This window comes from Danio rerio, chromosome 4, assembly GCF_052040795.2.
Source record: "Danio rerio strain M-AB ecotype USA chromosome 4, GRCz13ab, whole genome shotgun sequence".
Classification (NCBI taxonomy): Eukaryota; Metazoa; Chordata; class Actinopteri; order Cypriniformes; family Danionidae; genus Danio; species Danio rerio.
In genome coordinates, this window is record NC_141024.2 from 55,593,374 (window position 1) to 55,606,617 (window position 13,244).

Below are 13,244 nucleotides of genomic sequence, written 5' to 3' on the forward strand. Positions count from 1 at the left end.
ATGGAAATAAACTGAGGTGAGGCAGGTAATAATTTTCACGCTCCCCGAGACATGGCATAAAACGACAAGCTTTATCATAGATGCGCATGGTACACGAGTGAAGGAGCACGACTCTGATGACGAACGCATACATTTTGAAGAACGTCTAGACCTAGCGGAGGATAGAATTTATGTCGGGTAAGTCTTTTATTCTTACCTTCTTGTAGTTTCATTGCTGTACAAAGTGTATCCTATAACTTATATAGCATATAATGATATTCATAGGCCTATATAATAAAAATGTTATATGAATAACTATTGAATTAATTAAACAAATATTTTCAAGTACTTTACTATAGTGTGGTTCAAAACAACTTCATTATTGACTATAAATTACTAATAATTTTTTTCATGCGAGTTTGATAATCTTGTTTGTGGTTGATAGTGTTAAAATAGAGTTTCTTTGTTATCTGCATTCTGTTCTCTCATTAAGTAAATATGCTGACCGTTGTTTACAGAACAGGTGTTGTTTATAATTTCTATGTGGTAACTGAGTTTATGAGGTAAATTCAGTACTAGTATCAGTGAACATCACAAAAATGTTAATAATGTAGTTTATGTAATCAGATTGTTTATTTTTTTCAGATGTGAAAAAGCGTAAAAGAGAGACTGATGCTGACATGGCTCCACAGGCTCTGAAATTTTTCATGAATCTGGACCACAGCTAAAACCATGTGATGCTCACACTCGGCTTTTACAAACCTTACACCCTTAATTATCTCACACGCTTCATATTTACATTGTTGATTTGCTCTGAATGTGTCTTCTGTACACAATGTGTCGTGTAAATTCCAGTGCAGGCCTTAAGTTATACGTAAAGTGTATTTATCAGTAGATTTGCTATATGTAAGTTTATATAGTTTACAGAGTTGTATACAGTTTACTGACTCTCACAAGTGTATCAAGTTGATTTGTGTGATAACTAAATATATTTTAAATAAACTGCAATCAAAAAAATATATATAAATAAACTTTTTTTCCCCCTCAGATTCTTTCTTGAAACTCTTCCCCCTTACTGTACGTTCACAACGAAAGTGGCGAGTGCGTCAAAGGTCGCTCTGACCGCCCTGGCGACAACGCTGCCTGTCTTTAGCTGTGGCGGCGAGAGCGTCAAAATTCGCTACATTGATCTCGTATTTAAAGGGGCCGTTGCAGCATATCTTATCAGTTACATTCCCGCATAAAACCATACTTTCTAGCGTGAAAATGTTGCTCACTTATTGTCAAATTTGTTTAACAATGAGAGATCAAGTTGCATGTGATGTAGATTTGCTTCACTTAATTATCCAGTGTGTCCATATGTCTAAAATATCCTGAAGCAGCAATACTGTTTTGTATTGTCGCATGACATTCAGTTTTTTTTAAGAAAAAAAAAAAAAACGTATAACATTAATGCACGTCAGTAGCTCGCCAGTAACATTTTAAAATATGTTCCAGTAGAGAAACATTGCAAATAATTATAAATTTGGCGACCGCAATAAATAAACCCTTGGGAACAACTGTGGTCGAAACCAAAGTTCACAGGAGAACTGTGTTCTCTGGACTCCTCTCAAGCGGTGGACTTCTACATTCTGATTGTTTGCCGCCGAACTGCGTCATAGCTCATTACCATAAAGCTGACTTGATTTCAACTCTCCTCGACGCCCACACCCGCAAAGACGTGCCACTCCTCGCTGCTTATCGCTGCCGGCTCTCATTGAAAATAAATGACTTCCGGCTACATTGACGCCCTCGCCGCTTTCGGTGTGAACGTACAGTTAGTTACAAACCAATTAAACAATGTTGACTGTCATCACAGAAAACACCAACAATTATTAATGCATGATTATATGCTGTCATGGCTTTGCAATAAAAAAATGTTGTTATAATAGAGGCCAATTGAGAAAAAAACAGCCATGAATATAACGAAAAGGGAGTAAATTTGCCCAGAGTGTATTGAGGTTTTTTATTTATTTTTTTATTTCAAAGCATTTTCCCAGAATATGTCAAAATAAGATATCCCCAAATATTGGTTCGTTTGCTAAAACGCAGAGAAAGTTTCAATTTACTATAACTTCTGTTAAGCAGCCTTGACACAATTTACATTGTAAAAGCACTAGATAAATAAAAAATGAATTGAATTGAATCTGCTTAAATGTGTACACGTTAATGGACCAAACTAAGTATGATCTGATTCATTTTACATTTATTGTGCATCAAAATTACAGTGTGTGTAGCCAATGTGTCTTTACACGTTTCAGCTCTTGATGAGAGTTTTTAAGACTTGGTGAAAAATAATGTTTTTTTTTTTTATTTCAGACCTATTTGAAGAGTATGAGTGGAGTAAAGAGGAGAAACATCATGTCAAAATTGAGGAAAAATCGAATTTACAGACTGATGGTATTTTGAAAAGGAGAGACAAGAATCGTTACACCTGCACTCAGTGTGGAAAGTGTTTGGCAAGCAAAAGCAAACTTAAGATTCACATGAGGATCCACACTGGAGAGAAACCATTCACATGCACTCAGTGTGGGAAGAGTTTTCACAGCTCATCACACCTTAATATACACATGAGGATCCACACTGGAGAGAAACCATTCACATGCACTCAGTGTGGGAAGAGTTTTAGCCAATCATCATACCTTAATCTACACATGAGGATCCACACTGGAGAGAAACCATTCACATGCACTCAATGCGGGAAGAGTTTCAGCCAATCGTCATCCCTTAATCACCACATGAGGATCCACACTGGAGAGAAACCGTTCACATGCACTCAATGCGGGAAGAGTTTCAGCCAATCGTCATCCCTTAATCACCACATGAGGATCCACACTGGAGAGAAACCATTCACTTGCACTTAAGCTGTGGTTACACTGGACTTTTCTCCCTATAGACTTTCATTCATACGCACGAGAATGCGTCAGACTGGAAACGCAAGTTTGTGCATCAAGTTTTGCAGTTCACTCCATTGCAAAGTTCAAGCTTGATGAACTCTGACCTTCAAAATTGCATCACTTGACTGTGTGAGACCAATCGAAGATAAAAACATGACCTCTCTGGACAGAAATGTAAAATATGGACCAACCGTTCACTTTTTTTAATGCCTAATCATGTTTTTTAATCCCGCTCCTTTTCACAGCTCCTTACAACATAATTTTGCATGCTCAAACTCTACTGTGACCGCAGATTCGGTGTGGGATTAGTTTCAGCAACTCCTCAGACCTTAATAAACACATGAGGATCCACACTTGCAAACCATTCACATGAACTCAATATGGGAAGAGTTTCAACCGATCAGCAAACCTTAATGAACACATGAAGATTCATACTGGTGTGAAAGAGTACGTGTGCTTGAGTGTGAGAAGACTTTTCTAACAGCTCCAAAATTGAAACTGCATCAGACGATTCACACTGTTACAAGAGGTGTAATCAGTTAACACATCTGAAAACAGAAAAGAGGATTCACACTGGAGAGAAACTATACAGATCTGATCAGTGTCTACAGAGTTTTGCTCACTCGGCGCAGCTTAAGAAAATGACATGAATGCAGCAAAACATTTTCTCATGTGCACAGGATGTTTCATGTCTGAATAATGTTTGAAAAGGCTGAGTGATGGTATACTGTTTTTTTAACACTCCTACACTGCAGTAGGTGGTGTTGGATATGTGTTGCACTCCTCGTGTTTACCGCAAACACAATGATGACGGCTGAGAGAAGAACAGTTTCAAAAACATCTGGCAAACAGCACCTCAGCGGCTTAAAATCTCTTTGCAAGTGATTGTACAGGTGCGGATACATCTGTACTCCACTCTCCAGTGTGTCATGTAGCTGGTGTTGTTTTGGATAATGTTCTCTGTCTGACTCCCTGAATGAGAAACAAATCAATGGGAAGACACCGCACATTAAAGAAGGTGGAGCTCCAAGGCGGTTAGTTAGCAGTATACCAGGGACTCAAGTTTAGAAAGCCCATTCAATTGTCCTGTGTTGCAGCTTTTATCAGTAAAGTTTCTTTACTTTTAGGTTCAAGATTCTTTTTAGTTTACTACATTTACTTTTTTGAGTAGAATACAAACTTGATAAATATTTGATGATTTAGGCAAAGCGACAGTTATTAAGTTTTACAATATTAATACTGTTACGCAAGTGCGTATTGGGTTGTTTCTGTGCTGCTGTGTGTGTGTGTGTCTCTCTTTTTCCCTCTCTCGTCCTGTCCCGTTCCTGTTTCCAGGTTACCCCGCCCTAATTGGACGTGCTGCGTGCGTGCGCTGTGGTTGGTGCTGGGAGAAGTCAGCATCTTTTGAAAAGGAACCGACGGAGTCAGATCGCTGGGGGGAGAGACGGAGAGTTTTCTAAGAGTGTGGAAAACATATCATAGTGCTCCTGGTTGTTTATAAATTGTGAACATTAAGGTGTTCTCTCCCTTTTTCCTCTCCCCTCCAATTTTTGTGACTGTCAAATACTGTTTGATAAAGCTGTGAGCTGAGCGCCGTAGGGGCTGAGTGCCATTTACTTTGACACTGATTTTCTCGTTTTTTTCGTTTAGTTAAGGAGTAAGGGCAGTGTTTGTAATTTATTTTCTTCATTTATTTTTGATTCAGTAGGTAAGTTATCTTCGGGGTGGAGTTAGTAAATGTTTTGTTTGTTATTTTGGCCTTGCTCAGCCCTGAAGCTTTTTGTTTGCACTCATTTATTTGTTTATTGTAAATATAAACCTTTTCCACCTTCTCACAATAAAATAACCTTAAAGGTCATTAAAAAATCAAACCTGCTAACTGTTTATTTATTTTCTCTATAATTTTTATGTTCGACTTCAGCCCTAGACATTTTTGAGGTCGTAACAATGTCAAGGTTTACAACATCCTTCAATATATAGTATATATAGTTTTTACCCATCGGATTCAGTGACCTAAAGATCAGATCAACTGTATCTAAACATGAGTAAGTCTGGTCAATATTGCTTTATAAAAGAGGAAGGTAATGGACTGACACATAACCTTTATCCTTTTGTTAAATATTATAATCAGTCAGCATATGAGGTAGCCTAACATATTTCAATGGCAATGAATTTTATTTCTATTGATCAGCAGGCTATATACAAATAAAACATCTCAATAAATTAGAATATCAGCGAAAAGTTGATTAATTTCACCATTTCAATATCATTCATCTATTGAATAAACACTTGAAATATATCAATCGGTGTGTAATAAATCTATATAATTTAGGAGTTTCACATTTTTAAAACAAAAAAACATAGCATACGTTAATGCTTTTATTAAGTATCTGTACTGTATATGACATGGACCTGCTGGTTAGTTTCTGCAGTGGTTTACATCTGTCAAATTGTAAAAGTAGACTTTTCCAAAAAATTAAATAAATAATTTCCTACTTAATAATATTAATAATAATAATAATTATAATATATAATAATCGTCGTCATCATTAACATTATTAATATCATTATTAAAGTATGATTTTTTTCATTTCCTAATAAAATTAATAAAATTTAATTTCATTTCTTAATAGGTTCATGAAAGAACTTTAATAGAGTTATGATATTTTATTGTTGTTGTCTCCAGGCGGCTGTTCCAGAAAGCAGGTTATGTGACATACCCGGGTAAGTTTGAGAGTAGATAACCTCAGCTTTGGTTCCAAAATCAGAGGTAACATCTGGGTATGTTAAGTAGCCATAGCAACTTACTCTCTAAAGATAACCTGCTCCGGAGCAGGTTATGTTTAGAGAGTAAGTTGCTATGTTCCAGAGTTTGTCTGTTTCAGAGAGTTTACTGAGCATTGCGTGCTCTTTTGATGAGAATATTTATGGATGTGGACACACAGATACAAGTTTTTTCCTTGTTAGAGGGTTATAAGTGCATAGTTTTTTTTCATAACCAAATTTATAATGTTAATGTATTTAACAAACCTTTTTGAAATCAAATGTGACAAACCGCGGGTCTGCGCTTACCATAAAAAACATTCAGTGCAGCTATTTGTATTCGCGTCAGGGCATTTTAGGCAACTGTACAATGTGGCAGCATGAGCACCTGTACAGTAAGCCTGGCACTGAACTGTTTTTTACACTTTTGTACAGTTACTTGGTCATAAATCGCTGCGTATAATTACACAGTTGATTCAGAGCACGGCAATAGTGTAGTGGACAGTGTGTTGTTAATGAACCACGGAGCTCACAGCGGGGCAAGTTCAAATCTAGTAGGAAAATATACCTATAATTTAAGGTGTAGGACGTCGTTCATATGTATACATTCATGCACACACACCTACATTGTTTAATATAATATTTTTTTCAGGGTTTCTAAATGCTATTGTGTGCATTAATTGCAGCCAATTTTAAAGCTCCATCAGTCACTAAAGGACACTGATAATATGAAATCTGTCCATAGTATAAATGTGCAGGTACAACTTAATTTTCTGTCCTCAATCTTTTGGTGTTTCAACTATTAAACTCATTACTGCTTCATCCTACCAGCACATATGGGATGACCCCACCTCATCAGTATATGTTGAGGCTGTATAACACAAATATAGTAAAAAATAAATATATAAATAAATAAAGCAAATGTTGCTTTACACAATGTTTATTCTTATTATATTTGTATTATACAATAGAATCATTACTAGGCACTACATTGTTACTTGCTGGAGGACAAAAGATACCCTTTTCTGCCTTTTACGATGACACGCTATCTGCAGCCTGACCCAGAGGAAATCTCAGTGACCCAAGCAGACAAAAGAGATGAAAGAGTGCTGAGAAATATAATTAGTCAAAAAACTGTTTAATCAAATATTTTGGTCTGTTCATTTCTTCATTTCCTGAAATAAATTGAATGATTTTTTTACACTGCTTTATACACGCACCTTTCAACGTGTAACATATATAAATTTCTCACCTTAAGGTGATGCTCATGTGACTTTATTTATATTTGAAGATGGACCTTATACAGCTACTTAAGAATTTAAAGTATATATATATATATATATATATATATATATATATATATATATATATATATATATATATATGTATATATATTGTGATCCAAGAGCAATATTCAAATATGGAAAAGTGCAGACAAATTCTTACACTGCTTGTTAGTTGAAGCAGAAGGAACTTCGTCTGCATGCAAAATAAAAAGCATAAAAAGAACCTAAAGCTACCTGACAACAATCACTTACAACAGGGACAGATTGTGTGGTTTAAGTCAAAAACTTAGCAGTTAGACAAAAAAAAAAGCAGTTAGACAGGCCTCTTTCTATTAGCTGCATGACAGAAAGAATATTCTAGAGTGTTAAATAAAGAGCTCCAGTAATTAAATATGACCTTTTAGGAGAATGTTTCTGTGTTTAATGACTTTGGACAGAGTTCTAGCTCCAGAAAGATTACAATTTCTATAAGCCTTATTAGTCAATACACATATAGTGGCCTTAAAAAATTAATGGCAAGAAAAATAAATGCATGAATGGTTACACAACATACTCAAAAGGATGTTAAAGAGAAGTTTAATTGTTCATTACAATGAATAAAATGGAGGGTGCCACGTGTAATTTAATGAACTAACAAACTTTCTTATTATTTATTTTTTCTTTTCTTATCTTTTTCTTATTCTATATTTCTTTCCTTCGTTGAAGCAGATATGTAATCTCTGTGATTAAAACCTCCAGCTTCGCCTCTATTGCCTTTTTTCTCACCGTGACTTTCTATGGTGACTCGTGAATTCGGCGATCTACTGAAAATGCCTTCAGGTGTGTGCCGTGCACTTGCATTAACCCGCGGTTATCTTCAGGAGGTTGATTTAACTAACTCTTATCACCTGTTTTGGAACCAACATACTCGCGGTAAGCAGGTTTTGGGTAAATCAACCGAGAGTTCAGGTTTAGCAGATGGTAAGTTTACCCAGCTTTCTGGAATACCCCCCTGATGTCTACACCTACAACAACCATTAACCCAAACCTCACAGTAAACTGTTGTGTTTTAGCAACATCTACACCAACCATAAACCTAAACCCCACCTCACGGTAAACTTTTGTGTGCCGTAAAGGTCTGCGCCCACCACAACCCAACACTTTGCCTGCTTGTAAAGCCAAGCCATGGAGCCTGGATAGCTCAGTCAGTAGAGCATCACACTTTTAATGTGAGGGTCCAGGGTTCAAGTCCCTGTTTGGGCGTGTAAGGCTCTTTTTGTGGAGCCACAGCTTATGCCGTTGAGATGTCGCTTGCCGAAAGATTTATCTGCATGCACAACAAGTGTACTAGACATGAGGACATGACAGTCCAAGCAGTCTTGTAGTCGTGGCCGAGTGGTTAAGGCGATGGACTCGAAATCCATTGGGGTCTCCCCGCGCAGGTTCGAACCCTGCTGACTACGTCCAGGCAGTGCGCAGGATTTAGTTTGTGACATTCCATGATTGTTTGCAACTCCATTGTTTCTTGGGAAAAGGGTTGTGCTGGAAGGGAAAAGCACCAAAAATAAAATGGCAGCGCATGCTAACTGACTGCTCTGGGGGCATTCAATTTTTAAAGACATATGACAGAGAGTGAAGGACCAGTGGCTTTCCCGTAGCTCGTCGTGATAGTATAGTGGTTAGTACTCTGCGTTGTGGCCGCAGCAACCCCGGTTTGAATCTGGGTCACGGTAGATTTTTCAAGGTGACATTGGAGTTGCACTCTGTGTTGCCATTCGTAATCTCGTCGCAATCTTGTCAACCTTAAAGTAACCTGTTTTGTTTTAGCAACATCCACACCAAACATAAGCTTAAAACCCCATCTCACGGTAAACTTTAGTGTACTGTAAAGGTCTGCGCCGACCACAACCCAAACCTTGCCTACTTGTAAATTACTGTTGTGGAGCCCGGATAGCTCAGTCGGTAGAGCATCAGACTTTTAATCTGAGGGTCCAGGGTTCAAGTCCCTGTTTGGGCGTATGACACTCATTTTGTGGAGCCACAGCTTTTGACGTTGAGCTATCGCTTGATGAAAGTTTCATCTGGATGCACAATATGTGTACTAAGCATAAAGAAATGGCAGTACAGGCAGTCTTGTAGTCGTGGCCGAGTGGTTAAGGCGATGGACTAGAAATCCATTGGGGTCTCCCCGCGCAGGTTCGAATCCTGCTGACTACGTCCTCCCCGATTTTAAATTTGCAGCAGTCATCAATTGTTTGCATTTCCATTGTTTCTTGGGAAAAGCGTTGTGCTGGTAGGAGGAGAAAAACAACAGAGTCTTCTCACTGAAGAGAAAGGGGCTTATCACAGGGAGGAACATACCACTCATAGATCACAACGGCTGTTTTGTAGCTCGCCGTGATCGTATAGTGGTTAGTACTCTGCGTTGTGGCCGCAGCAACCCTGGTTCGAATCCGGGTCACGGCAGGTTTTTCAAGGTGACATTGGTGTCGCACTCTGTGTTGCCATCCATTATCTCCAGCCTTCTTTTAGTGCAGGCTGTGCTAATGGCACGTCCTGAATGTTTACGTTTCCTAAAGTGTGGAAGACTAGGGATATGATATAAGAGAAATAGGATCTTTGATGCCAGCATGCAGTGTAGATAAGTACTGATCAAGTCACGCTTCTAAGGCATGGAAGGAATCTTTTCAATTGTTGAGTGTCCATTCATTGCCACAACATCAGAAAGACTTCTGCAGTTATCATTGATCTATTTAATGTCTCCTACATGACATGAAGTCCAAACTAATTCACCTGTACCGCATGTCTTTAGACTGTGGGGGAAACCGGAGCACCTGGAGGAAACCCACGCGAATGCAGGGAGAACATGCAAACTCCACACAGAAACGCCAACTGAACCGAGGCTCGAACCAGCGACCTTCTTGCTGTGAGGGGACAGCACTACCTACTGCGCCACTGCTTCGACCAGCATAAAAATGTACATGAATAAATCACAATTTAAATGTTTTTAAATGTCATTTAATTATCAATAAATCAATGCATTACAAATACATTTTAAATCTATAAATAAATAGACACTTTTATTACTGTATTATTATTTAATCCATGTTTTAAAGGCTGATTAATCAAACAGTAAAAATTGTATTAATAAATCACAAAACACATTTTAAACAGCTTTTTATATAAGCATTTGGCAAATGCTTTTCTCCCTATTTGCTGTTTGGTTTTCTTTTTCTTTTGCCACATGCTCTTCTCAAATTGAAAATGAATCAGGTTAAAAATGACTCTGCTGTAATGAGCTATTGTTTTCCTCTCTTAGGAAAAAAAGACAGTTAACAGTTTTATCTAGATTAAATGACCGTGGTGATAAAGATTTTCTTGGAGATATAGAACAAAATGAACTTCGTATTTTGCAATCAGAGTTGGATGATTACTATACAGAGAAAGCTAAAGGAGCTTTACGATCTAGAGTGAAATGGATAGAGGAGGGGGAGAAAAATTTTTCATATTTTTTTTTTATTTAGTAAAGCATAGGCAAGCTTCAAAAACTATTAATAAACGTAGCATAAATAACAATGTAAGTGAAGAGAAAACTTTAATTGATGATCACATCTATTCATGTTATTATATGAATCAAAATTTAATGAGAGTGATTGTGACTTTTTCTTTTCATTTTCAAAAGATAAAGTTCCTATTATAGATGACAGCTTCCGTGAAATGATGGAATCTGAAATTGTTATCTCTGAACTTGATGTTGCTATTTCTAAAATATCCAATGGAAAATCCAGGCATATACGGAATTACAGTTGAGTTTTATAAACATTTTTGGCCCGAGATGAGATTTTTAGTTTTTGAAGCACTTAAGAAAAGTAAAGACAAAGCAGAACTATCGACTTCTATGAAGCAGAATTTAAGAATTTTAGTTCCAGAGCCAAGCAAAGACAAATTATTTATAATAGGAGACCCATAACTATTTTGTCCAATGATTTTAAATTGCTCTCTCATGTATTTTCAATAGACTCAAAAAAAGGTATAGGCGAGAAAATTAATGAAACACAATCAGCTTTCATTAAAGGGAGAAGTATTCACAATCATATCAGACTGATAGTTGATATGCTCGATTATAGGTATTTAATTCCTCAGACAAGTTTATTTCTATTTCTAGACTTTTTCAAGTCATTTGATACCCTTAAGCATTCTTTTTTGTCTTTAGAAAATCTTTAGAAACTTTTGGGTGTAGTCCGAGCTTTTGTAGGGTAATTTCCATGTTCTATACTGATATATTCAGTAGTAAATCTCTGAATTCAGGATAATCTCCTAGAGTTTACATCAAAAGAGGAATCCATCAAGGATGTCCCATCTCACCTTTTCTTTTTAATATAGCTGTTGAACTTATGTCATTATATTTAAAAAATTCAGAGTACACTTTAGGTATTGATATACTTGGTCGGACTTTTACTTTAAGTCAGTTTGCTGATGACACTCTATTAATTCTTAAGAATAGGGAGGTGCTCCCTTTAGCTCTTGTCAAAATTTCTGTTTCCTAAAGCTTCTGAATTCACCTTAAACCTAAGAAAATGTGGAATATTAACTATTCAGAATTGTACTTTAAGAGAATTAGAGGGTATTCTAGTAAAAGAACAAGTTAAATATTTGGGAGTTACCATCTTCAAAAATTCTGTTAATAGAGAATGTGCAAATGTTAATATTAAAATGGAAGGGATGAAAAAATCCCTAAATCATTGTCTAGCTAGAGACCTTTCCATATTGGGTGAAATTCTTTTGACTAAGACTGAGGGATTATCTAAAATTATATATTTAACTTATCCTTTATATACTCCTCCCAAAATAGTTAAATCTATAAATTCAATAATATTTAAATTTATTTGGAAAAATAAATCACATTATTTACGTAAGAATCATATGATCAAAGAGTATGAATATGGAGGTTTAAAAGCTATCGGTTTTGAATGTCTTCATGGCACTTTTAGAGTTAAATGATTTTAAGAGTGTTTAGCTAAGCCTTATTCAATATTTTATCATATCCCAAATAATTTGTTTAAAAAAATTGGTGGCCTTGAATTTGTATTAAGATATGATTATGATTGTTCAAAACTTCCTTTGAAGCTGTCTACTTTTCATAAGCAAGCACTGCTATTTTGGAAAATGATATTTACCCATAATTTTCCCCTCATAAATCCACTCTTTGGAATAAAAAGGCTGTTATTATTAACAGAAAATCATTGTTTAAAAGTGACTGGTACAATAAAGGCATTATATTTATTAATGATTTGTTAGATGAAAATGGACTGCTACTATCTCATAACGAATTTTTAAATAAATATAGAGTTAAAATCACAGATAAAGGTTATACTGAAATTTGTGAGGCTATACCTATTGCTTTGTTTAGGTTAATTCAAAGTAATTATTTTGTTGATTATCAATGTTGATATTTTTGATAGTAAATATAACAACAAGCTTATTTACAACATGCCTTATAATGGGTGATTTTAAGTGTTATCATCTAGGAGTTGTTAAACCCTTAGTAGAGGACAAAGCTTTTACCTTTTCTCTTAAATATCCTGTAGCACCTAAGGTTAAGGAAACTCATTACATAATTTTATTCAGGATATATCATGTGAAGGAGTTTATTCAAAAAAGATTTAGCTTCTGCTCCAGAAACACTCGATCACTTATGTTTTTCTTGTGAATTTACTTTTAAATTCTGGTTTGACATCCATACTTGGCTTTCATTAAAGATGATTTCAGTCCCCCCTATTGTTCTAGAAGATATTTTATTTTACAAAGCTGATTTACATTGTTTCTTTCTCTGATGTTGTGAACTTTATTTTACTAATGGGTAAATATCAAATTCATTGCTGTAAGTGGAAAAAATGCTGAACCTCTTTAAGATGTTTTCTTTCTGAGGTAAAGAAAGTGGCTCAAAGCCTCAAATATTTCAGAAACCAAAGTAAAATAACTGAAGCTCTCTGTACTTCATTTTCATAATATTTATTGTTAGAATATTTTGTTTGTCCTTTGATGTAGATCTTTTGTACTGCTCCTTGCTCCTTGTTGCAGTGGTAACATTTTTAATTTATTTTATATATTTTAATGGTAAATATGCCTTGCGATGTTGATTGTTCTGTCTTGTGTTGTAAACTTTTTGCAACAATAAAAACGAAGAAAAAAAAACACTTATTCTTAGTGGATTAAACAAGTTTTTCAAAATTGTGTAAAAATGTTTGGATTAAAAGTTTTGATCAACTTCAAATACTGAATGTCTGTGTATTTGAAAGAG

The 13,244-nt window shown here is 35.8% G+C and overlaps 1 protein-coding gene, 1 long non-coding RNA gene and 4 other non-coding genes across 7 annotated transcripts in view; 5 read left to right on the top strand and 1 right to left on the bottom strand.

Moving 5' to 3' along the window:
• Positions 1-13,244, bottom strand: part of LOC148682196 (uncharacterized) — a 141,144-nt gene that overhangs the window by 108,586 nt on the left and 19,314 nt on the right. The window lies entirely within an intron of this gene.
• The window catches only part of LOC108183430 (gastrula zinc finger protein XlCGF57.1-like), a 79,841-nt gene that overhangs the window by 6,942 nt on the left and 59,655 nt on the right, over positions 1-13,244 (top strand). Inside the window, exon 3 of one of the 2 annotated variants that reach the window (XM_088649667.1) lies at positions 2,338-4,786. The exons of the other annotated variant lie outside the window; for it this stretch is intronic. Within the exon in view, the coding sequence (XP_088505793.1) occupies positions 2,338-2,882 (545 nt within the window). The 3' untranslated portion in view covers positions 2,883-4,786. Of the gene's footprint in view, positions 1-2,337; positions 4,787-13,244 lie in introns of those variants that run through there. 2 annotated transcript variants of the gene reach the window in all.
• trnas-cga (transfer RNA serine (anticodon CGA)) lies at positions 8,325-8,406 on the top strand. The gene has a single exon. It is a non-coding gene; the product is annotated as a tRNA-Ser (tRNA).
• On the top strand, positions 8,888-8,960 carry trnak-uuu (transfer RNA lysine (anticodon UUU)). Its single transcript has one exon. It is a non-coding gene; the product is annotated as a tRNA-Lys (tRNA).
• On the top strand, positions 9,079-9,160 carry trnas-aga (transfer RNA serine (anticodon AGA)). The gene has a single exon. It is a non-coding gene; the product is annotated as a tRNA-Ser (tRNA).
• trnah-gug (transfer RNA histidin (anticodon GUG)) lies at positions 9,338-9,409 on the top strand. Its single transcript has one exon. It is a non-coding gene; the product is annotated as a tRNA-His (tRNA).